Source organism: Ranitomeya imitator, chromosome 8 (assembly GCF_032444005.1).
Source record: "Ranitomeya imitator isolate aRanImi1 chromosome 8, aRanImi1.pri, whole genome shotgun sequence".
Classification (NCBI taxonomy): Eukaryota; Metazoa; Chordata; class Amphibia; order Anura; family Dendrobatidae; genus Ranitomeya; species Ranitomeya imitator.
Window position 1 is genome coordinate 47,837,381 of NC_091289.1, and position 26,202 is coordinate 47,863,582.

The following is a 26,202-nucleotide window of genomic DNA, read 5'->3' on the forward strand; positions in this document are numbered from 1 at the left end:
TTGGTCCACACAGTCATGTGAGGTCTTGTTTTTTGCGCGACGAGTTGACGTTTTTATTGGTAACATTTTCGGGCACGTGACATTTTTTGATCGCTTTTTATTCCGATTTTTGTGAGACAGAATGACCAAAAACCAGCTATTCATGAATTTCTTTTGGGGGAGGCGTTTATACCGTTCCGCGTTTGGTAAAATTGATAAAGCAGTTTTATTCTTCGGGTCAGTACGATTACAGCAACATCTCATTTATATCATTTTTTTATGTTTTGGCGCTTTTATACGATAAAAACTATTTTATAGAAAAAATAATTATTTTGGCATTGCTTTATTCTCAGGACTATAACTTTTTCATTTTTTTGCTGATAATGCTGTATAGTGGCTCGTTTTTTGCGGGACAAGATGACGCTTTCAGCGGTACCATGATTATTTATATCTGTCTTTTTGATCACGTGTTATTCCACTTTTTGTTCGGCGGTATGATAATAAAGCGTCGTTTTTTGCCTCGTTTTTTTTCTTTTTTTCTTACGGTGTTTACTGAAGGGGTTAACTAGTGTGCCAGTTTTATAGGGCGAGTCGATACGGACGCGGCGATACTAAATATGTGTACTTTTATTGTTTTTTTTTTTTTTTATTTAGATGAAGAAATGTATTTATGGGAATATTTTTTTTTTTTTTTCATTATTTAGGAATATTTTTTTTTTATTATTTTTACACATTTGGAAATTTTTTTTTAACTTTTTTACTTTGTCCCAGGGGGGGACATCACAGATCAGTGATCTGACAGTTTGCACAGCACTCTGTCAGATCACTGATCTGACATGCAGCAGTGCAGGCTTCACAGTGCCTGCTCTAAGCAGGCTCTGTGAAGCCACCTCCCTCCCTGCAGGACCCGGATCCGCGGCCATCTTGGATCCGGGACCTGGAGCAGGGAGGGAGGGCGGCAAGACCCTCGCAGCAACGCGATTACATCGCGTTGCTGCGGGGGTCTCAGGGAAGCCCGCAGGGAGCCCCCCTCCCTGCGCGGTGCTTCCCTGCACCGCCGGCACATCGCGATCATCTTTGATCGCGGTGTGCCGGGGGTTAATGTGCCGAGGGCGGTCCGTGACCGCTCCTGGCACATAGTGCCGGATGTCAGCTGCGATAGGCAGCTGACACCCGGCCGCGATCGGCGGCGCTCCCCCCGTGAGCGCTGCCGATCGCATATGACGTACTATTGCGTCCTTGGGAAGTAGGGCCCACCCCCCATGGACGCAATAGTACGTCTGATGGCAGAAAGGGGTTAAAATTGCCTACAGCCATGTGTTATTATTTTAGGCCTTCGATGCCTGTCTGCGGTCACTCCTTCCACTAGGCCTCCACTGACCACACCACTGCTGCCCGTGTACCCCTGGAACCAATTTAAAATTGCCTACAGCCATGTGTTATTATTTTAGGCCTTCGATGCCTGTCTGCGGTCACTCCTTCCACTAGGCCTCCACTGACCACACCACCGCTGCCCGTGTACCCCTGTAACCAATTTAAAATTGCCTACAGCCATGTGTTATTATTTTAGGCCTTCGATGCCTGTCTGTGGTCACTCCTTCCACTAGGCCTCCACTGACCACACCACTGCTGCCCGTGTACCCCTGGAACCAATTTAAAATTGCCTACAGCCATGTGTTATTATTTTAGGCCTTCGATGCCTGTCTGCGGTCACTCCTTCCACTAGGCCTCCACTGACCACACCACTGCTGCCCGTGTACCCCTGGAACCAATTTAAAATTGCCTACAGCCATGTGTTATTATTTTAGGCCTTCGATGCCTGTCTGCGGTCACTCCTTCCACTAGGCCTCCACTGACCACACCACTGCTGCCCGTGTACCCCTGGAACCAATTTAAAATTGCCTACAGCCATGTGTTATTATTTTAGGCCTTCGATGCCTGTCTGCGGTCACTCCTTCCACTAGGCCTCCACTGACCACACCACTGCTGCCCGTGTACCCCTGGAACCAATTTAAAATTGCCTACAGCCATGTGTTATTATTTTAGGCCTTCGATGCCTGTCTGCGGTCACTCCTTCCACTAGGCCTCCACTGACCACACCACCGCTGCCCGTGTACCCCTGTAACCAATTTAAAATTGCCTACAGCCATGTGTTATTATTTTAGGCCTTCGATGCCTGTCTGCGGTCACTCCTTCCACTAGGCCTCCACTGACCACACCACTGCTGCCCGTGTACCCCTGGAACCAATTTAAAATTGCCTACAGCCATGTGTTATTATTTTAGGCCTTCGATGCCTGTCTGCGGTCACTCCTTCCACTAGGCCTCCACTGACCACACCACTGCTGCCCGTGTACCCCTGTAACCAATTTAAAATTGCCTACAGACATGTGTTATTATTTTAGGCCTTCGATGCCTGTCTGCGGTCACTCCTTCCACTAGGCCTCCACTGACCACACCACTGCTGCCCGTGTACCCCTGGAACCAACATCAGAAAATATAAAAATAAGTATTTTGCTTATAAAAAAGAAAATACTGGAGAGATATCAAATGCAGACATTTTAACATTAAAAACAAACACATACAACAAAAATCTGGTACAGTACTAAAAATGGCCACCAGCTACAATAACTTTCTCCTGCAAGTAGTTAACTGAAAGGTTTTTTCAATTTTAAACACAGATATGGCATCCACCGAGTGTTGTCCTGTCGCGTCTTCTTTATATTATTGCCAAGAAGATGCAAAACAATGAAAATAATAAAATCATTATTTACCAAAAAAATAGAGTAAGTCAAAACCACATTGCAAATAAACATTCATTACAAATAAAGAAGCAGGGCGCGTCCGAGGGTGAGTATATACCTAATAAGAATATAATCACCCTCGGACGCGCCCTGCTTCTTTCCGACAGCCTTCCTTCCTAAGAATCAGCCCTTCCGTGGTGTAGAGAGAGGGTTTGTTACACTCCAAGGTGTTCCCCAGGTTGCCTTTCCTGAGCTTCGATCTTCCGGCTCTCGTTTAGTAGTTGTTGGAAACTACGCTGCATTAGGCCTACAAATTGGGTATGGGGTGTAGAGAGATGGTGTGTTCCACTCCAAGGTGTTCTCCAGGTTGCCTTTCCTGAGCTTCGATCTTCCGGCTCTCGTTTAGTAGTTGTTGGAAACTACGCTGCATTAGGCCTACAAATTGGGTATGGGGTGTAGAGAGATGGTGTGTTCCACTGTAGAGAGATGGTGTGTTCCACTCCAAGGTGTTCCCCAGGTTTCCTCGCCAATGCTTCGATCATCATGCTCTCGTTTAGTAGTTGTTGGAAACTACGCTGCATTAGGCCTACAAATTGGGTATGGGGTGTAGAGAGATGGTGTGTTCCACTCCAAGGTGTTCCCCAGGTTTCCTCGCCAATGCTTCGATCATCATGCTCTCGTTTAGTAGTTGTTGGAAACTACGCTGCATTGGGCCTACAAATTGGGTATGGGGTGTAGAGAGATGGTGTGTTCCACTCCAAGGTGTTCCCCAGGTTGCCTTTCCTGAGCTTCGATCTTCCGGCTCTCGTTTAGTAGTTGTTGGAAACTACGCTGCATTAGGCCTACAAATTGGGTATGGGGTGTAGAGAGATGGTGTGTTCCACTCCAAGGTGTTCTCCAGGTTGCCTTTCCTGAGCTTCGATCTTCCGGCTCTCGTTTAGTAGTTGTTGGAAACTACGCTGCATTAGGCCTACAAATTGGGTATGGGGTGTAGAGAGATGGTGTGTTCCACTGTAGAGAGATGGTGTGTTCCACTCCAAGGTGTTCCCCAGGTTTCCTCGCCAATGCTTCGATCATCATGCTCTCGTTTAGTAGTTGTTGGAAACTACGCTGCATTAGGCCTACAAATTGGGTATGGGGTGTAGAGAGATGGTGTGTTCCACTCCAAGGTGTTCTCCAGGTTGCCTTTCCTGAGCTTCGATCTTCCGGCTCTCGTTTAGTAGTTGTTGGAAACTACGCTGCATTAGGCCTACAAATTGGGTATGGGGTGTAGAGAGATGGTGTGTTCCACTGTAGAGAGATGGTGTGTTCCACTCCAAGGTGTTCCCCAGGTTTCCTCGCCAATGCTTCGATCATCATGCTCTCGTTTAGTAGTTGTTGGAAACTACGCTGCATTAGGCCTACAAATTGGGTATGGGGTGTAGAGAGATGGTGTGTTCCACTGTAGAGAGATGGTGTGTTCCACTCCAAGGTGTTCCCCAGGTTTCCTCGCCAATGCTTCGATCATCATGCTCTCGTTTAGTAGTTGTTGGAAACTACGCTGCATTAGGCCTACAAATTGGGTATGGGGTGTTCAGAGATGGTGTGTTCCACTCCAAGGTGTTCCCCAGGTTTCCTCGCCAATGCTTCGATCATCATGCTCTCGTTTAGTAGTTGTTGGAAACTACGCTGCATTGGGCCTACAAATTGGGTATGGGATGTAGAGAGATGGTGTGTTCCACTCCAAGGTGTTCCCCAGGTTGCCTTTCCTGAGCTTCGATCTTCCGGCTCTCGTTTAGTAGTTGTTGGAAACTACGCTGCATTAGGCCTACAAATTGGGTATGGGGTGTAGAGAGATGGTGTGTTCCACTCCAAGGTGTTCTCCAGGTTGCCTTTCCTGAGCTTCGATCTTCCGGCTCTCGTTTAGTAGTTGTTGGAAACTACGCTGCATTAGGCCTACAAATTGGGTATGGGGTGTAGAGAGATGGTGTGTTCCACTGTAGAGAGATGGTGTGTTCCACTCCAAGGTGTTCCCCAGGTTTCCTCGCCAATGCTTCGATCATCATGCTCTCGTTTAGTAGTTGTTGGAAACTACGCTGCATTAGGCCTACAAATTGGGTATGGGGTGTAGAGAGATGGTGTGTTCCACTCCAAGGTGTTCCCCAGGTTTCCTCGCCAATGCTTCGATCATCATGCTCTCGTTTAGTAGTTGTTGGAAACTACGCTGCATTAGGCCTACAAATTGGGTATGGGGTGTAGAGAGATGGTGTGTTCCACTCCAAGGTGTTCCCCAGGTTTCCTCGCCAATGCTTCGATCATCATGCTCTCGTTTAGTAGTTGTTGGAAACTACGCTGCATTGGGCCTACAAATTGGGTATGGGGTGTAGAGAGATGGTGTGTTCCACTCCAAGGTGTTCCCCAGGTTGCCTTTCCTGAGCTTCGATCTTCCGGCTCTCGTTTAGTAGTTGTTGGAAACTACGCTGCATTAGGCCTACAAATTGGGTATGGGGTGTAGAGAGATGGTGTGTTCCACTGTAGAGAGATGGTGTGTTCCACTCCAAGGTGTTCCCCAGGTTTCCTCGCCAATGCTTCGATCATCATGCTCTCGTTTAGTAGTTGTTGGAAACTACGCTGCATTAGGCCTACAAATTGGGTATGGGGTGTAGAGAGATGGTGTGTTCCACTCCAAGGTGTTCCCCAGGTTTCCTCGCCAATGCTTCGATCATCATGCTCTCGTTTAGTAGTTGTTGGAAACTACGCTGCATTAGGCCTACAAATTGGGTATGGGGTGTAGAGAGATGGTGTGTTCCACTCCAAGGTGTTCCCCTGGTTTCCTCGCCAATGCTTCGATCATCATGCTCTCGTTTAGTAGTTGTTGGAAACTACGCTGCATTGGGCCTACAAATTGGGTATGGGGTGTAGAGAGATGGTGTGTTCCACTCCAAGGTGTTCTCCAGGTTGCCTTTCCTGAGCTTCGATCTTCCGGCTCTCGTTTAGTAGTTCTTGGAAACTACACTGCATTAGGCCTACAAATTGGGTATGGGGTGTAGAGAGATGGTGTGTTCCACTCCAAGGTGTTCTCCAGGTTGCCTTTCCTGAGCTTCGATCTTCCGGCTCTCGTTTAGTAGTTGTTGGAAACTACGCTGCATTAGGCCTACAAATTGGGTATGGGGTGTAGAGAGATGGTGTGTTCCACTCCAAGGTGTTCCCCAGGTTTCCTCGCCAATGCTTCGATCATCATGCTCTCGTTTAGTAGTTGTTGGAAACTACGCTGCATTAGACCTACAAATTGGGTATGGGGTGTAGAGAGATGGTGTGTTCCACTCCAAGGTGTTCTCCAGGTTGCCTTTCCTGAACTTCTATCTTCAGGCTCTCATTAAATTGTGGTTAAACGGAACAACTGCATTTGGCGTACTAGTTGGTTTGGGGCCTACTATCGGTGTCTGCCACTCCTTGCTGTTCTGCTGGTTTCCTGTCCTGAAATTCCGTTTTCAGGCGCTCGTTAAGTAGTTGTTAATGTTAGACTGCATTTGGCCTACTAGTTGGGTTGGGGCCTACTATCGGTGTCTGCCACTCCTTGCTGTTCTCCTCCACTGAACAAAGCTGTGCCGCCTGTTTACTACTGTTGCCAATTTTGAACTGCATTTTGACTACTTACTGATTTGGGCCTACTCTCTGTGTCAGCCTCTCATTCCAGTTGTCCTCCACTGCAATGCCCCCTGATTAGTCCTGTGTTACCAATTTTGAACTGCATTTAGCCCACTTTATTCTTTGGGCCTATATCTGTGTTTCCTCCTCATCCTGCCCATTGCCCAGCCAGTGATAGATGAGTCTGCTGGTACATTGACCCATAACGCAACATTTCCCGTGCACGCTACACTGCAAGATTGTGACCCTGCTGAAAGTCAGGTCCCCCTTCCCGCATACCATACCACCTTACACGGGGACAAACAGGAAGGTGCAGATGAAAGTGCAGGTTCCTTCATCAGGTGGGGGGAGGAATACTAGTTGGCGACGTCACTGGCACAGGGCCTCTCATAGTACGCAAAAGTGTTGCTGCCGGTGGGAGGCGCCCCCGCCGTGCAAACACACCGCTGTACTTTGAGGGGCCCTGTGCCAGTGCCAATGCCAACGAGTGGGCCCCCCCTGCTTGCTCAGGTTCACAGCACTTGCAAAGTTGAAATACTTACCTCTCCCTGCTCCACTGCCGTGACGTGGTCCAGATTTCCTGGGCCCACTAATTACTTGAACCAGCCCTACCCACCACAACTTTAGCCAAATGAACCCCAATTTCAAATGCCTTCCAATTATTATAAGGTAAATTACGCTTGACAAGCTTCATTAAGAAGAATGGATGGTTTTGACATTAAAATGGGCACTCTAGGTGTTTTCCTGGCCCCCACTCACTGCCGACTATGCTGCCCCATTGACTTGCATTGGGTTTCGTGTTTCGGTCGATCCCGACTTTACGTCATAATTGGCCGATTTCACTCGACCCGACTTTTGAGATAGTCGGGTTTCGCGAAACCCGGCTCGACTCTAAAAAGGTCAAGGTCGCTCAACTCTAGTCACCACTTCTACATTTCTCACCCACTCCTGGTTTTGGCTTAGAAATACTGATGTAAAATACTGACCAGATACTGAGAATGTGAATGTGGCTTTATACTCAGCCAACTTGTCCCTTTTTTACCTCCAACCAGTTTTTGTTGACTCGGCTCAAAAGATATATGAGATCTCCACACTTAAAGTTAAGTTCTTGGTCAGCATTCCCTTGAAAGTCAAACAGAGCCTAAGAAAAGAAATTAAAAAAATTGTAAATAGATCAATGATAGATAGATAGTTAATAGTTATGTGATTGATTGATAGATAAATATATATATAAGATAGATAAATAAACTCCTCTCAGCACATAACATGCTGGAACATACTTCTGGGTTCATATCACTGAGGCTAACATTCTCAGTGACACATATCTCCCCTCCAGTATTTTAACAGTGTCTGCCAAGGCACTGTTACAGGATATCTCGGGGCTAGCGGCTCCTTCCCTATCCTTAAAGCTATGGACAATGGGTGCCCTAGCTATCCCTTTTTTTCCAAATTACTTCTGATGGTAAAGATGCCGGGTCCACGTGCCATGCTGAGCTCCTTAATCTGCCCTTATCGTCCCCTCTCCCACCCAGGGAGGTGGGGAATTTTAGTGTATAAGAATACACAAACCAGACTAACAAGGGAAAACGTACAGGGATAAATGAAATACCAATCATACAAATATGCACTCACAAACAGTAGAGTGGAACATCGGGAAGTAAAGGAAGGAAAAAACAAATAGGAGAGGATGAGAATATGCACATATACAAATCACCAAGCAACAGTCTTCTGGACAACTCTCCAAACACCTCTTCAAACAACTAACACCTCCAACTCCAGAACCAGGCAGTATGAAACTAACTAACACTGGCAATCCCTGATTGCTAGAAGTGAGTATAAATATCAGAGGGGAGTGGCCAACACTGAACAGCAGAGAGCAGCTAAGCAAGAAAGCTCCAGGAACGGTCAGTTGAACAGATTAACCCCTACACTGCTAGCTGAAACCTGCACTGTTTAATGTGATGGTGAAGTGCTTCTAATTAGTGCTGATGTACGTGAAATCAGACACCACAGTCTTCTGGCCCCTCTCTGTTGCGGTAAACGAGTTCCAGTGACCTTCTCACAATTGATAGAAGATAAATAGACAGATAGATGATAGATAGCTAGATAGATAGATAGCTAGATAGATAGATAGATAGATAGATAGATAGATAGATAGATAGTAGAGTCAAAAAAAGGAAAGCAGCACAAAAAACTGAAAAACAATAGTGGACTTTATTGGCTGAACGGCGTGGCCATGCCGTTCAGGCAATAAAGTCCACTATTTTTTTTTTTTAGTTTTTTGTGCTGCTTTCCTTTTTTTGACTCTACTATTGGAGACCACTGGATTACTGGTTGGGGAGCTTTGCACGTAACGTGAGTTGGTATTGGATGCTGTTCCAATTTTTTCCGTAGATAGATAGATAGATAATAGATAGATATATAGATAGATAGAGTAAAAAAGAAGGCAGCACTCCATAGACTTTGAAGTGAAAAAAAGTGGATTTATTCAGACCCCCGTTGTGGATCATATGTGGGGATCACATTCCTCACCAACCGTTACACCGAAGCCTCTACCTTGTACCAGTCATTACACTGGTTACCCATCCACTCCAGAATCCAGTACAAAACTACTACCCTCATCCACAAAGCTCTCCATGGCTCAGCACCACCCTACATCTCCTCTCTGGTCTCAATCTACCACCCTACCCGTGCCCTCCGCTCCGCTAATGACCTCAGGTTAGCATCCTCAATGATCAGAACCTCCCACTCCCGTCTCCAAGACTTTACACGTGCTGCGCCGATTCTTTGGAATGCATTACCTAGGTTAATACGATTAATCCCCAATCACCACAGTTTTAAGTGTGCCATAAAACTCATTTCTTCAGATTGGCCTACCACATCAACGCATTAACCTAACTATCCCTGTGTGGCCTATCAAAAAAAAAGCAAAAAAAAAAACCATAATCAGGTTCCTCGCATCATGTTCTCATACACTTTATGCAGTTATTAGCCCTCTGTGTCTGTACTGCTACATACTTAGGCTGTTAACTGGTTCATGCAGCTTTACATGAACACCCGAGCCTTACACTATGGCTGGTCCGAATAACTAAAGCAATTGTTCCCATCCACCTCTCGTGTCTCCACTTTTCCTAATAGTTTTGTAAGCTTGCGAGCAGGGCCATCATTGGTATCTATTTTGAACTGTGATTTCTGTTATGCTGTAATGTCTATTGTCTGTACAAATCCCCTCTATAATTTGTAAGGCGCTGCGGAATATGTTGGCGCTATATAAATAAAATTATTATTATTATCTGGATTGGAGCAAGTGTGGATGCGTTGCTAAGGAGGCCTGAGCACTCGCTAATTTGATACTGTGCTGTTCCACTTTTTTTAAAATAGATAAATAGACAACTAGATCTAAGAAAGAACAGAGGCTGTTTAAGTTTATCTAGAACATTTTTTATTAGATCATTGAGTTAAAATTGATATTAAAAACCATCTTCAATTAATGAGCTAATTTCAGAAAAGTATAAGATGTCATGCCCTGGCTGGTACGCCTCATTATGGAGATGTTTAGCTTTCACTGCATTGCAGCTTTCCTGTACTCTTAGCTTCTCTCTGTATATAACCCTTGGTGAAGTCTCATTGAAGCATTAACCCAATGTCTTTGCTCCAACTGTGCACTGGATAAAATGCAGTGAAGCGAAAATACAAAGTACACATACACTTAGATCAGTATATGTAGATATATGGAGCAAGAAGGTGACGGGATCTGCTGTGGACCAGAACTGGAACAGGAACTGTATTAGGAGCATTGACCTTCTCTGTATTTACAAGAGCATGTAATGGGTCTTACACAGGGTCAGATTTGGGGTTATGTTATGATTGTCCTGTTAATGGCAGCTTTAAATGGGTGGCCTTGGACTTTATGTCAAAATGAGCAGGTTAAAGGATATGTGCCTCCCTGATTCTACTGGTACTTTGGGTGGTCTGGCTGTTTTTTTGGGGCTTCCTGCAAGTTAGTGTTGATATTAAGTAGCATGAATCATTGGCTCTTTTACCACCAAGCTAGTGGTAATGGTTCAAGCGTAAATTATACCTAATAACTCTAGCTCTGCTGACATTCACTAAAAAAAAAGTCTAATTTTTGTATTTTTCAGATGGTGGGATTTATATTTTTTGTATATGAATAATTAACATTGGCATTATTTTCTCTGATAAAGGGCTGCTATGGCAAGTTTGTTTAAACTAACGCTCTCTGTATGTCACGCTGTGAGCTGCGTTAAAGGGGCAGGATGGCGTACTTGTCCTTACCACTTTAATGGGGCCCTGGCTTTCCCTTATCTCGGGGGTACCTATGATGGTTAGGAGGCCCGAGCCGCCAGCGTATCCCTGTCTCCTGTGCAGGCACTATCAGTGGCCCCCTCTCCCCCCAAAGGAGGTGGACTGCACCAGTATAACAGACAAGGTAACTAAAAGTCTCAAACTTACCAAATGCTCACACAACCACAGCGGAAACACAGAGAAGGGAAGAGAGGGAATAAACTAGGAAGGAAAACAGGTTAAACATGCAACCAAAACCGCAGACACCAATCTCTGTAAATAAACCTCCAACACCAACACTACGCTCCTTCAACCTCCAAGCCAGGCAGTAGAACTGATCACTGACAATAGCTGAAATCAGGACTGGGTCTATATAGAGGATCAGATTACAAAATCCACTTCAGCTGAGAGAGACCCAGCTCTCAGCAACTCAGCAATAAGGTTAACTCCTGCACTGCTGGCACAAAGCAGCCAGGTCAGAATATAAGTGAAGAGCTTCTGTTCATTGTGTGTGAATGAGGCCCAGAGCGCTGTGGTTCTCTGGAACCTCTCTGTCGCGGTAGCCCCGTGACACTGTATTTATTGACCGGTAATAAATAGTTTGCAGGGGAATTAATATTTGGATGAGTTCTCTATTTCCTGAATTATGTCACTTTTGTAAAGTTATTCAGTATCAGTATTATGGGATGGAAAATGTACTGCTGCATACAAAGCAAATATGCAATTTAAATTAATTGCATGTGTATCAAAGAGCAGAAAATGTTGATAGGTCATCAATATGAAATTAGTGAGGGTCTGAGTGCCACCTCCACCCCCTACTGATCAGCTAAGACAGCTCTGACGGCAGCTGGGTGTAAATATGGAATAGGGCTACTGAGTGCAGCTCTATTCAATGTGTAGCAGCCACTGCTGGTTACTGCAGAACAGCTCCTATTCAAAATAGAACGTAAAATCCTGAGCAGTTTTCAGCTGATCAATAGGGGTGAAGGGTGTCAGAACACAACCGATTTCATATTGATGATCTATCCCACTTTGCTTTAAATAGTTTGTCCAGTGATAAAAAGTTATCATGTATCCAAAGGTGATACCTTACTGACTGGAGGGAGTCCAATCGTCGGGACCCACAGTGATGGGTAAAATGGGGAATTTTTATCCCTGAGCGGGCACTTTTATCGCCATTTCAAAATGGAATGGGAACTTGGATGCCTTTCCACCACTCCATTCATTCTCTAAGGGGCTGCCGGGAAAAAGTAGAGTGCAACACTTGGCAGCCACATAAGGAATGAATGGAGTGGAGGTCAGTTTTAGCGCTCCAATTTGACAGCATTGAAAGTTCCCATTTTGCTAAACATTGTAAATCCCAGTGGTTGGATCACACTGATCAATAAGTTATCACCTATCATCTATGTCAGAGCTGCGCAAACTATGGCCCACAGGCTACATCAGGCCCGCTGGCTGCTCCAGTCTGACCCGAGGCAGCCGAAGGGCTGAAACAGTGGTCCAGGGGCTGAAACAATGGCCCATGAACTGCACCATGCCCTCTCCCGCTGTCATCTCTATCCGTATCCTTGGGATGAAAACAGCAGTGAGTATATGGTGGTGGAGGGAACCATCAGCTCCTTCTTCCACCAATCACCAGACACAATGATGTCACTTCATCGCTTCTCCTACGCAGAGAGTCAGTTTACAGGAGACAGAAGCAGAGCGCCGGGGAAAGGGAGCGAGGTCTGTATGTGTTATATTTTTTCATATGTGATGTTTGCATGCATTCAGCGGGCTGTGAAGGTTCATACTGTATTTAGAGTGCTATGTGGGGGCTTATCATTTTTATAGCGGGCTGTTTGAGGCCTCTTACTCTATATGGCAGGCAATATGTGTTTTAACGCTGTATATAGGGGGCTATACGAGGGCTCATCTTGTATTTAAGGGGCTATGTTAGGGCTCATACTGTATATAGGAGGCTATATGGGGGTTCATACTCTATATAGGAGGCTATGTGAAGGCTCTTCTTGTATTTAGGGAGCTATGTGAGGGCTCATACTGTATATAGAGCAGCTATGGGGGGGCTCATACTGTATATAGAGCGGCTATGTGGGAGCTCATACTATATTTAGGGGGCTATGCGGGGGCTCATACTGTATATAGAGCAGCTATGTGGGAGCTCATACTGTATATAGGAGGCTATGTGGGGGCTCATACTGTATATAGAGCAGCTATGTGGAGGCTCATACTGTATATAGAGCGGCTATGTTAGGGCTCATACTGTTATAGAGAGGCTATGCGGGGGCTCATACTGTATATAGAGCGGCTATGTGGGAGCTCATACTGTATATAGAGCAGCTATGTGGGAGCTCATACTGTATAGAGGAGGCTATGTGGGGGTTCATACTGTATATAGGAGGCTATGTGAAGGCTCTTCTTGTATTTAGGGAGCTATGTGAGGGCTCATACTGTATAGAGTAGCTATGCGGAGGCTCATACTGTATATAGAGCGGCTATGTTAGGGCTCATACTGTATATAGAGCAGCTATGTGGGGGCTCATACTGTATATAGAGCAGCTATGTGGGGGCTCACACTGTATATAGAGCGGCTATGTGGGAGCTCATACTGTATATAGAGAGGCTATGTGGGGGTTCATACTGTATATAGAGCAGCTATGTGGGAGCTCATACTGTATATAGAGAGGCTATGTGGGGGTTCATACTTTATATAGAGAGGCTATGTGGGAGCTCATACTGTATATAGAGCAGCTATGTGGGAGCTCATACTGTATATAGAGAGGCTATGTGGGGGTTCATACTGTATATAGAGCAGCTATGTGGGAGCTCATACTGTATATAGAGCAGCTATGTGGGAGCTCATACTGTATATAGAGCGGCTATGTGGGGGCTCACACTGTATATAGAGCGGCTATGTGGGGGCTCACACTGTATATAGAGCGGCTATGTGGGGGCTCACATTGTATATAGAGCGGCTATGTGGGGGCTCATACTGTATATAGAGCAGCTATGTGGGGGCTCACACTGTATATAGAGCGGGTATGTGGGGGCTCACACTGTATATAGAGCGGCTATGTGGGAGCTCATACTGTATATAGAGAGGCTATGTGGGGGTTCATACTGTATATAGAGCAGCTATGTGGGAGCTCATACTGTATATAGAGCAGCTATGTGGGAGCTCATACTGTATATAGAGCGGCTATGTGGGGGCTCACACTGTATATAGAGCGGCTATGTGGGGGCTCACACTGTATATAGAGCGGCTATGTGGGGGCTCACATTGTATATAGAGCGGCTATGTGGGGGCTCATACTGTATATAGAGCAGCTATGTGGGGGCTCACACTGTATATAGAGCGGGTATGTGGGGGCTCACACTGTATATAGAGCGGCTATGTGGGAGCTCATACTGTATATAGAGAGGCTATGTGGGGGTTCATACTGTATATAGAGCAGCTATGTGGGAGCTCATACTGTATATAGAGAGGCTATGTGGGGGTTCATACTTTATATAGAGAGGCTATGTGGGAGCTCATACTGTATATAGAGCAGCTATGTGGGAGCTCATACTGTATATAGAGAGGCTATGTGGGGGTTCATACTGTATATAGAGCGGCTATGTGGGAGCTCATACTGTATATAGAGCAGCTATGTGGGAGCTCATGCTGTATATAGAGCAGCTATGTGGGGGCTCATACTGTATATAGAGCAGCTATGTGGGAGCTCATACTGTATATAGAGCGGCTATGTGGGAGCTCATACTGTATATAGAGAGGCTATGTGGGGGTTCATACTGTATATAGAGCAGCTATGTGGGAGCTCATACTGTATATAGAGCAGCTATGTGGGAGCTCATACTGTATATAGAACGGCTATGTGGAAGCTCATACTGTATATAGAGAGGCTATGTGGGAGCTCATACTGTATATAAAGCAGCTATGTGGGAGCTCATACTGTATATAGAGCAGCTATGTGGGGGTTCATACTGTATATAGAGCAGCTATGTGGGAGCTCATACTGTATATAAAGCAGCTATGTGGGAGCTCATACTGTATATAGAGAGGCTATGCGGGGGCTCATACTGTATATAGAGCAGCTATGTGGGGACTCACACTGTATATAGAGCGGCTATGTGGGAGCTCATACTGTATATAGAGCAGCTATGTGGGAGCTCATACTGTATAGAGGCGGCTATGTGGGAGCTCATACTGTATATAGGAGGCTATGTGGGGGTTCATACTCTATATAGGAGGCTATGTGAAGGCTCTTCTTGTATTTAGGGAGCTATGTGAGGGCTCATACTGTATACAGAGCAGCTATGCGGGGGCTCATACTGTATATAGAGAGGCTATGCGGGGGCTCATACTGTATATAGAGCAGATATGTGGGAGCTCATACTGTATATAGGAGGCTATGTGGGGGCTCATACTGTATATAGAGAGGCTATGCGGGGGCTCATACTGTGTATATAGAGAGGCTATGCGGGGGCTCATACTGTATATAGAGCGGCTATGTGGGAGCTCATACTGTATATAGGAGGCTATGTGGGGGCTCATACTGTATATAGAGCAGCTATGCGGGGTCTCATACTGCATATAGAGAGGCTATGCGGGGGCTCATACTGTATATAGAGAGACTATGTGGGAGCTCATACTGTATATAGGAGGCTATGTGGGGGCTCATACTGTATATAGAGCAGCTATGCGAGGGCTCATACTGCATATAGAGAGGCTATGCGGGGGCTCATACTGTATATAGAGCGGCTATGTGGGAGCTCATACTGTATATAGGAGGCTATGTGGGGGCTCATACTGTATATAGAGAGGCTATGTGAGGGCTCATACTGTATATAGAGCAGCTATGCGGGGGCTCATACTGCATATAGAGAGGCTATGCGGGGGCTCATACTGTATATAGGAGGCTAGGTGGGGGCTCATACTGTATATAGAGCGGCTATGTGGGAGCTCATACCATATATAGGAGGCTATGTGGGGGCTCATACTGTATATAGAGAGGCTATGCAGGGGCTCATATTGTATATAAAGAGATTATGTGGGGCTCATACTGTATATAGAGCGGCTATGTGTATAGAGCGGCTATGTGGGAGCTCATACAGTGTATAGGAGGCTATGCGGGGGCTCATACTGTATATAGAGCGGCTATGTGGGAGCTCATACTGTATATAGATTGGCTATGTAAGGGCTGATATTGTATAAATGGGGCTATCTGAGGGATTATATTGTATATTCAGAGGCTATGTGGGGGCTCATACTTTATATAGGGGGCTATGTGGAGGCTCATACAGCATATAGGGGGATGTCAGCATACTTAATTCTGCTTAATATTAAGTGATACAATTGATAATAATATAAAACAATTATAATTAATATGTTAATATATTGAGAATAATTAATTTCGGCCTATTGGTTCGACCCTCCATAATAGTCACGGTCTTTCAAGTGGCCCCTCGGGAACATTAATTGCTCCCACCTGATCTATATCATCTGTCCTGTGGATAGGTGATACCTTTTTTTCACCAGAAAACCCCTTTTAATTCCTGTGAAGCACCGGTATTAACAACATTTCTAAATGCTTCTTTAAAAACTTTCAGAGTTAATTCCATAAGGTATTAGGTTTTCCAAAATATTCCTACCCAAACTGTCAAATAGCGAGTGCCAGTGTGGGATAAAGATCATTTAGACAGCCCTGTTTTGACCCGTTATTGAACATGGATCGGCACGATCAGTGCTCTTTTTACTGGCCTGGTCGATGAAACCTGATGGTAACTGAATTAATGTGATCATAATGTCCCTATGCAGCATCATGTTATGGGAAGAACATCCCCAGTTCGTTGGGTCATCGCCGGCATTTTTACACAGGACCATTACCTGCTCTGGCTCATCTGAGCGGGCCTTTAATTTTCTTTCCGTTGTATTTTTTAAATGTATATACTCAGCACAAAGAAATTATTTCAATGCCCTTAATGGTATTAAATATAAGGTTTAATATCTTGCATCCATTCAGTATAACGTACTTTTTTTTTTTTACCAGGCATCAAGCATAAGTATTTTGGGCACATAATAACTACTTTTGACCTTTGTGAGTCATAATGATATGAAAAGCCCCGATTTTCCGTATAACTCCATCTCATTTACATAGACATCTAATCAGATCTTTCACTTATGTGAATACATAGATCACAGGGACAGAATTTTATCTGCCTATTAAGCGAGAAAGAGACATCCAGCTTTGAGCTCCACTCTATAAATACATTAGTCTGCTCATTATACTGAACGACCACAATCCCCAGCACGATGCCAAGCATGTCTAGAGCGGCTCCTGGAGATTATGGTATGTAATTCTGTAAAACGTTATACCATTAAAACTGGTCTGTTGAAAGGCTATGGTAATCAACCTTATTGAATTTCTCCTATTAGGGAATGCGGAAGGGCACGTCAGGCGAAGGGATGACCCTAGAGGTGAACGTCCCTCTTAGGTGTGATGGTAATCCTAGACTTGTACCACAGAGTTGATTTCTTAATTTTATAAACTCTTTTCTCTATGATTCGGTCTTCACAGGGGACTTAAAAGTCGCAAATTAAAAAGTGATAAAGATAAGAGATAAAAAGATACATATATGGAGATCCTCATGAATTTGAGAGAAAGAGATCGGATCTGTTGCAGTATTTAAAGAGAATCTGTCAGCAGGATTTTGCTATCCCATCTGAGAGCAGCATAATATAGGCGCAGTGACCATGATTCCAGTGATGTATCACTTACTGGGCTGCTTGCTGTTATTTTGAAAAAAATCACAGTTTTATCTACTGTAGATCTACCAGTTATCTGAACGCTGAGCTCTGTATAACCCCGCCCACACCACTGATTGGCAACTTTTTGTGTCTGTGGGCAGAAAGCAGCCAATCAGTGGTGTGGGCGGGGTTATACAGAGCTGTTTAGTATGCTTGATTACTTGGTAGCAGCTTTACTAGTCCTCTAGTGATTTTCTCCTGCTGATAAAAAAGTTATTTTATCAAAACTACAGCAAGTAGCCCAGTAACTGAAACATTGCTGGATCGGGGTCACTGCCTCTACGTTATTCTCATCTCAGATTAGGTGAAAAAAAACTGGTAACAGATTCCCTTTAAGTCAAAATTTTGGCTCACTGCCATGGAGTTTCTGCGCATGCCCAAACCAAAATTCTATTGCAGGTTCGCATAAACAATTTCCAGGATTTCAAGGATCGTTTTTATGCCCCAAAAGATCAACATATTGATAACAAAATCAGACGTGTCCTACAGTTACAGACTAGAGGTCTTCTTGGCGCTAAACCTTTCTTTTTCAAAAAAAAATTTGCACAATTAAATAGAGAAATGTGCAACTCAGAATGATAGATACTAATTAGAATATAATTATTGATTAAGCCAAGCAAGATCGGCAAATTATAGATTATAAAAGCTATATTGATTATTTTCTTACTGAATCCTCATAACAATATTACCTCTGCCCGTGGTCTCTCCATATCTGAAATGGTCTGTGAGTTCTTCTTACTGTCAGAAGAAAAAAAATACATATGGATTACTCTTGTCTCTGCCGTTTCACATCAATGTGGTCCTATTCTGAAATATAATACTAAGGGCTCATTCACACGTACGATTTTCTCACGTACAAGAAAAATCTAAAAAAATGTTTAATCAGAGTTTGATCAGAGTGTGGTCCAAGAGTCACCAAAGATTCTCCACCTTCTCCTCTCTGACAGTCGATGAAAATCGTTTCTTTCGTGGATCATTTTTTCATCGACGCGTAGACTGGCATTACCAATTCTGATCCGACTCTCAAATCAAAATTGGACATGTCTCCATTATTTTCTGCGGGCCACTTGCTCTGAGGAAAAACATATGTGAACAGCCCCATGGAGAGCACTCGTACCAGAATGTGTGAACGAGCCCTAACTCTAAGGCCGGGGTCACACTAGCGAGTTTTACGGACGTATGAACGCAGAAAATACGTCCAGAAAATACGCATTGCACACGGCCCAATGATTCTCTATGGGGCAGCTCCTATCTGCCGTATATTACGCATCCGTAATATACGGTATGTTGCAGGCGTAGATAATCGCAGCATGCTGCGTTTGTCAGCGTATTGTGCAAAAAAAACGCCAATGAAAGTCTATGGGGGCGAGAAAATTACGGATTACACACGGACTATGCGTGTGACTTGCGAGAAATATGCAGCAGTGTTCTATAGAAAAGCCGGCAATTCAGTGCGGTGTACAGTAAAATCACACTGACAGGTTAGAATAGAATAGGTAGAATAAATGTGTACACATAGAATAGGTATATATATACAGTGGGGCAAAAAAGTATTTAGTCAGTCAGCAATAGTGCAAGTTCCACCACTTAAAAAGATGAGAGGCGTCTGTAATTTACATCATAGGTAGACCTCAACTATGGGAGACAAACTGAGAAAAAAAAATCCAGAAAATCACATTGTCTGTTTTTTTAACAATTTATTTGCATATTATGGTGGAAAATAAGTATTTGGTCAGAAACAAACAATCAAGATTTCTGGCTCTCACAGACCTGTAACTTCTTCTTTAAAAGTCTCCTCTTTCCTCCACTCATTACCTGTAGTAATGGCACCTGTTTAAACTTGTTATCAGTATAAAAAGACACCTGTGCACACCCTCAAACAGTCTGACTCCAAACTCCACAATGGTGAAGACCAAAGAGCTGTCAAAGGACACCAGAAACAAAATTGTAGCCCTGCACCAGGCTGGGAAGACTGAATCTGCAATAGCCAACCAGCTTGGAGTGAAGAAATCAACAGTGGGAGCAATAATTAGAAAATGGAAGACATACAAGACCACTGATAATCTCCCTCGATCTGGGGCTCCACGCAAAATCCCACCCCGTGGGGTCAGAATGATCACAAGAACGGTGAGCAAAAATCCCAGAACCACGCGGGGGGACCTAGTGAATGAACTGCAGAGAGCTGGGACCAATGTAACAAGGCCTACCATAAGTAACACACTACGCCACCATGGACTCAGATCCTGCCGTGCCAGACGTGTCCCACTGCTTAAGCCAGTACATGTCTGGGCCCGTCTGAAGTTTGCTAGAGAGCATTTGGATGATCCAGAGGAGTTTTGGGAGAATGTCCTATGGTCTGATGAAACCAAACTGGAACTGTTTGGTAGAAACACAACTTGTCGTGTTTGGAGGAAAAAGAATACTGAGTTGTATCCATCAAACACCATACCTACTGTAAAGCATGGTGGTGGAAACATCATGCTTTGGGGCTGTTTCTCTGCAAAGGGGCCAGGATGACTGATCCGGGTACATGAAAGAATGAATGGGGCCATGTATCGTGAGATTTTGAGTGCAAACCTCCTTCCATCAGCAAGGGCATTGAAGATGAAACGTGGCTGGGTCTTTCAACATGACAATGATCCAAAGCACACCGCCAGGGCAACAAAGGAGTGGCTTCGTAAGAAGCATTTCAAGGTCCTGGAGTGGCCTAGCCAGTCTCCAGATCTCAACCCTATAGAAAACCTTTGGAGGGAGTTGAAAGTCCGTGTTGCCAAGCGAAAAGCCAAAAACATCAGTGCTCTAGAGGAGATCTGCATGGAGGAATGGGCTAACATACCAACAACAGTGTGTGGCAACCTTGTGAAGACTTGCAGAAAACGTTTGACCTCTGTCATTGCCAACAAAGGATATATTACAAAGTATTGAGTTTAAATTTTGTTTCTGACCAAATACTTATTTTCCACCATAATATGCAAATAAAATGTTAAAAAAACAGACAATGTGATTTTCTGGATTTTTATTTCTCAGTTTGTCTCCCATAGTTAAGGTCTACCTATGATGTAAATTACAGACGCCTCTCATCTTTTTAAGTGGTGGAACTTGCACTATTGCTGACTGACTAAATACTTTTTTGCCCCACTGTATATATATGTCAGTGAGACACACACACATATATATATATATATATATATATATTTAATTCAGCGCTAGATAGCAGAAAAGCCGGTAATTCAATTGCCGGCTTTTCCTATCTCCTTCACAAACCCGACAGGATATGAGACCTGGTTTACATACAGTAAACCATCTCATATCCCTTCTTTTATTACATGTTCCTCTTTAGTAAAGTAAGAAGTGTGTTTGTGTCAAATTTGGGGTCTCTAGCTATTAAATTAAAGGGTTAAATCCCGGAAAAAATTGGCGTGGGCTCCCGCGCAATTTTCACCACCAGAGTGGGAAAGCCAGTGACTGAGGGCAGATATTAATAGCCTGGAGAGGATCCACGGTTATTGGCCTCCCTCTGGCTAAAAACACCTGCCCCCAGCCACCCCAGAAAAGGCACATCTGGAAGATGCGCCTATTCTGTCACTTAGCCTCTCTCTTCCCACTCCCGTGTAGTGGTGGGATATGGGGTAAAAAAGGGTTAATGTCACCTTGCTATTGTAAGGTGACATTAAGCCAGGTTAATAATGGAGAGGCGTCAATTATGACACCTATCCATTATTAATCCAATATTCCGAAATGATTAATAAAACACACACACATTATTAAAATGTATCCCTCTGCTGGATGAACTCATATGAACTCGAGCCTGGCAACTTTTCAGAATATTTTCCCACGCTCGAGTTCATATGAGTTCATCCAGGAGAGGGCGCATCACTGCGACTCGAGGTAACTAGAGTACATTCCACTGCATTCCATTCATTCACCAAGTTTTACAGGCAGGGAGGGCTGCATTAGCAGAGCTCCTGGGTGTAAAATGATTTAACTTAGATGGATTTACAGCGTGGGACAAGACTGTAACGACGGATGGTATGGAATATTGTTGTTTGATTTTTTTAACTTTATTTCAGGTGACAAGGGTCTTCAGGTGGATTAAGAGTATAATAAAATATTAAAACACCATGTGTCTTTATTTCATTAAAATACTTTTTAATAATGTGTGTGTTTTATTAACCATTTCGTACTATTGCATTAATAATGAATAGGTGTCATAATTGACACCTCTCCATTATTAACCTGGCTTAATGTCACCTTACAATAGCAAGGTGACATTAACCCTTCATTACCCCATATCCCACCGCTACAAGGGAATGGGAAAAGAGTGGCCAAGCGCCAGAATAGGCGCATCTTACAGATGTGCCTTTTCTGGGGTGGCTGGGGGCAGATGTTTTTAATCAGGGGGGGGCAATATCCATGGTCTCTCTCCAGGCTATTAATATCTGCCCTCAGTCACTGGCTTTCCCACTCTGGCAGAGAAAATTGCGCGGGAGCCCACGCCAATTTTTTCCGGGATTTAACCCTTTAATTTAATAGCTAGAGCACCCAAATTTGACACAAAACACTTCTTACATTACTAAAGAGGAATATGTAATAAAAGAAGGGACATGAGATGGTTTACTGTACGTAAACCAGGTCTCATATCCTGTCGGGTTTGTGAAGGAGATAGGAAAAGCCGGCAATTGAATTACCGGCTTTTCTGCTATCTAGCGCTGAATTAAATATAAATATATATATGTGTCTCACTGACATATATATATATATATATATATATATATATATATATATATATATATATATATAGACTGTATATATGTTTTTAAGAATATTTGAGCCGATGGATCCATGATATGTCCATTTTGCAAGCCTGCGAGAAAAAAACGCCGTACGGAAGCCATACGGATGCCATACGGATGACACACGGATACATTTGTGCGTAAAAATCGCATCCTCGCATTGAATACGGAACAGCATTTTGGAACAATAATACCGTATAATACCGTATTTTCATACGCTGAGTGTGACCCCGGCCTAAGGCCTCTTTCACACTTCCGTCTTTCAGCTCCCGTCACAATCAAAAAAATTTGCAGGATCCTGCATTTTCCCATAGACTTGTATTAGCGTATTGTACGTATGGCCATCCGTTTTATCCGTCGTGCACTGGATCCTGCTTAAAAAAAGGTCCGTCGGGCAGAGAAAACGTTCAGAGGAGCGTTTTTTCTGTACGTCGGAAAATCGGTCAGCGACGCATCCTGCACTGCCCGTCACTGGCTACAATGGAACCCTATGGGCGCAGGATGCGTCGCTGACTGTGAAAAGCAGGAATCCAGCGACGGGTTCCGTATTTTCAAACTGAGCATGTGGGGAAGAATTTACCGTCAGGGAAATTCTCTCTCGCTCGCTCTCTTTCTTTTTTTTACTATTGATGCTGCCTATGCAGCATCAATAGTAACAAGATATAATGTTAAAAATAATAAAAAAAATAAAAAATCGCAATATTCTCACCTACTGGCGTCCCACGCAGCGTCACCGATGCTCCCAGCAGCTAGCGTTCCTAGTAATACATTGCGAAATCTCGCGAGAAGTCTGCCGGGAGCATCCCTGCGCGGGACGCTGGTAGATGAGAATACTGCAATTTTTTATTTTTTTTAACCTGGTTTGTGCTGTGTATGCGTTTTCGCAGAAAACCGCTGCGAAGACACATACACAACAGGTGCACATAGCCCCGACGGGTCCGTCAGAAAGACGGGCCCAGTGCACATGTTTTTATTGCAATCTGCACAGGATCCGTCTTTCCAACATTTTGACAGATCCTGTGCAGATTGTAAAAACGGAAGTGTGAAAGAAGCCTAACATGTTCAGTTTCATATACTGTACTGCCTCAAAAAAAGTCATACACATTTGATGAAAATAGGCCAGCTTATAAATTGTTGGTCAGTGGCTCAAAAAACATCAGACTACATCGGCCAATATTGGACTTTTTCAGCTTAAGATCTGATCATTGGCCAAAAAAATAATCCAACATGTCTGATCAGTGGTTTGAACAATTTTGAATGTTCAGTCTAAAAGAGTTGATAATTGGTTCTGGTCGAAATCGAGCATTTCGTTAATCTCTAATCTAATGCACACGGGCTCTCTTCATTTTTCTCTGCCATAGCTATTGAAAAAGACATGATGCTCTGAATATCCAGTTTACAAAGGAAGTCGTACATTCTCCGAGTCTGAGGGCGTAACCTGCGCAGGGCTCGAGGGATTCTTTCACTGTCGTCTGTTGTTTGGTAGAAAAATAACCGAAGATCTTCATCTAGTAGAATCCAGACAGGTGAGGTCAGAAGTGCCTGTAGATCAGAGATGGAAATGACAATGCAAGGAATTTTAATTGTGGTAGTGTAGTAGTATGAACATGAAACCAAACATCAACAACAAACCACTATATTGGTTAAAGAGGTGGTGGGGGTTTGGAAAAAGAATCTCTTTTTTTTTTTCGGTAAAAGCACTGCAAAATATGTTTTTGATGTACAAGTAAGCATAAGAAGTATTATTTTTAAAAAAATGTTCACCTAAAAGCACGTTTTTGAGGCTAAAAATCATTTTTGAGATTGGACCTCTAAAACGTTTGCACTGCTTTGCTTTTACATGCTCTTTGTTTCTTGAACTTTCAACTTTGATGTGGTCTGTGGTCATAAAGGAATTGAAAGGTGGCTTAAGGTACCTTCACACTGAACAACTTTCCAACGATCACGACCAGTGATACGACCTGGCCGTGATTGTTGGTAAGTCGTTGTGTGGTCGCTGGGGAGTTGTCACACAGACAGCTCTCTCCAGCGACCAATGATCAGGGGAACGACTTCGGCATCGTTGAAACTGTCTTCAATGATGCCAAAGTCCCCCTGCAGCTCCCGGGTAACCAGGGTAAACATCGGGTTACTAAGTGCAGGGCCGCGCTTAGTAACCCGATATTTACCCTGGTTACCATTGTAAAAGTAAAAAAAAAAAAACACTACATACTCACATTCTGATGTCTGTCACATCCCCCGCCGGCGTCCACAGGGTTAAAACTGCTTTCGGCAGGAGTGCTGCTAATGCACGCGCTGCTGCCGAGAGTTTCCCTGCACTGACTGTGTCAGCGCCGGCAGTAACAGCGGTGACGTCACCGCTGTGCTCTGCTTTACGGCCGGCGCTGGCAGCGCTCCTGCCGAAAGCAGTTTTAACCCTGTGGACGCCAGGGGACGTGACAGACATCAGAATGTGAGTATGTACTGTTTTTTTTTTTTACTTTTACAATGGTAACCAGGGTAAATATCGGGTTACTAAGCGTGGCCCTGCGCTTAGTTACCCAATATTTACCCTGGTTACAAGTGAACACATCGCTGGACCGGCGTCACACACGCCGATCCAGCGATGACAGCGGGTGATCAGCGACCAAAAAATGTTCCTGATCATTCCCCAACGACCAACGATCTCCCAGCAGGGGCCTGATCGTTGGTCGCTGTCACACATAACGAGATCGTTAGCGGGATCGTTGCTACGTCACCAAAAGCGTGACATTGCAACGATATTGTTAACGATATCGTTATGTGTGACGATACCTTTAGAAAAGAACAGATAAGAGAACTCCAAACTGCCAGTCATTTAATCTGAATTAGCTCACTGACGGACTCTCAAATAACTTATTCTGCAGCCATCCCAGAGGCTATAGAAAGTAAAAGGTGCCACATTTTTACTTGATCCCAATTGAAAAAAAAGGAGTTTTAGCCCAGAATGCATGCATTTAAGTAACACAGAAATCAATGGACTTTTCATGTGATGCTCGGACCTCCAAAACAAGAGGCACTATGTAACAGTATGGCCACTCTTGATTCTCATTAATGCATAAGGGTCCGTCTATTAATACAGAATTCTCTACGAAAGTATTTTCAAATGAAATCGGTTTTCTGAACCAGATAACCCCTTTAAATAATTGGTTATTTTTTGTATGGAGGAGAGTATTGGAGAGTAATGGATTGCATCTACTCTACCTTCATATAGGCATTCAAGAGCGGAATGCGACTCTCAGCAATTTCCTTCTTGTTCCCAACATAAATCTTTCCTGCAAGACAAGGTTATTAGATCCATTACGCTGGGCACGGTGCACGTAACAGCTCACACATCAAGTAAATGTTAAATTAGGCTACAGAGAAAATACGGGCCCCATGACAATGGTCATTGACTAACGGTACGGACTGCACTGACCAAAGCTCATTGCCAGAAAACAAAGAACTGCTCGGTCAGTTCTCAAGAGATCGAGTAATTCAATTAGTCATTCACTGCATGATCTGAACCAACTGGAAACACTATGTCCACTTACCAGGTAATGGTGGGAGAGCGCAGATGTAAGGGGCTATGCCAGTCTCAGGCGCATAATTGTTTTCAAGCTTGGCGTGCAGAGTAAAGAACTGGCTGTATCTTCTATATATGAAATACTTCGATCCACCTTTTGTTTTGACCTCGATCACAAATGTCTGCAATGACAATTGTAATAAATAACAGAGGTGACCACTGTAACCCAAGGATCGGTGATCTATACTGTGGTGAAGGAAGATTTAGAGATCACCACTAAACACGGTTTCAATTCAAGTAAGATTTCCTCGGAACATTAGATATGAGTTGATAGATCTGCGATGTACGAAGACAGTGGTCACTTGGGTCCGAGATCAAATTTTGCTTTGTTGCTCTAATGAGTTTGTTTAGCAACAAAAAATGGC

At 44.0% G+C, this 26,202-nt stretch overlaps 1 protein-coding gene across 3 annotated transcripts in view; it reads right to left on the bottom strand.

Annotated features, from left to right (window-relative positions):
* NCF4 (neutrophil cytosolic factor 4) overlaps positions 1 to 26,202 on the bottom strand; it is a 74,821-nt gene that overhangs the window by 32,519 nt on the left and 16,100 nt on the right. For all 3 annotated transcript variants that reach the window (XM_069736868.1, XM_069736869.1, XM_069736867.1), the window contains exons 4-8: positions 25,806 to 25,959; positions 25,477 to 25,547; positions 23,669 to 23,796; positions 18,151 to 18,199; positions 7,391 to 7,489 (exon numbers count right to left, since the gene is read on the bottom strand). In XM_069736868.1, the coding sequence (XP_069592969.1) occupies positions 7,391 to 7,489; positions 18,151 to 18,199; positions 23,669 to 23,796; positions 25,477 to 25,547; positions 25,806 to 25,959 (501 nt within the window). The remainder of the gene's footprint in view (positions 1 to 7,390; positions 7,490 to 18,150; positions 18,200 to 23,668; positions 23,797 to 25,476; positions 25,548 to 25,805; positions 25,960 to 26,202) is intronic.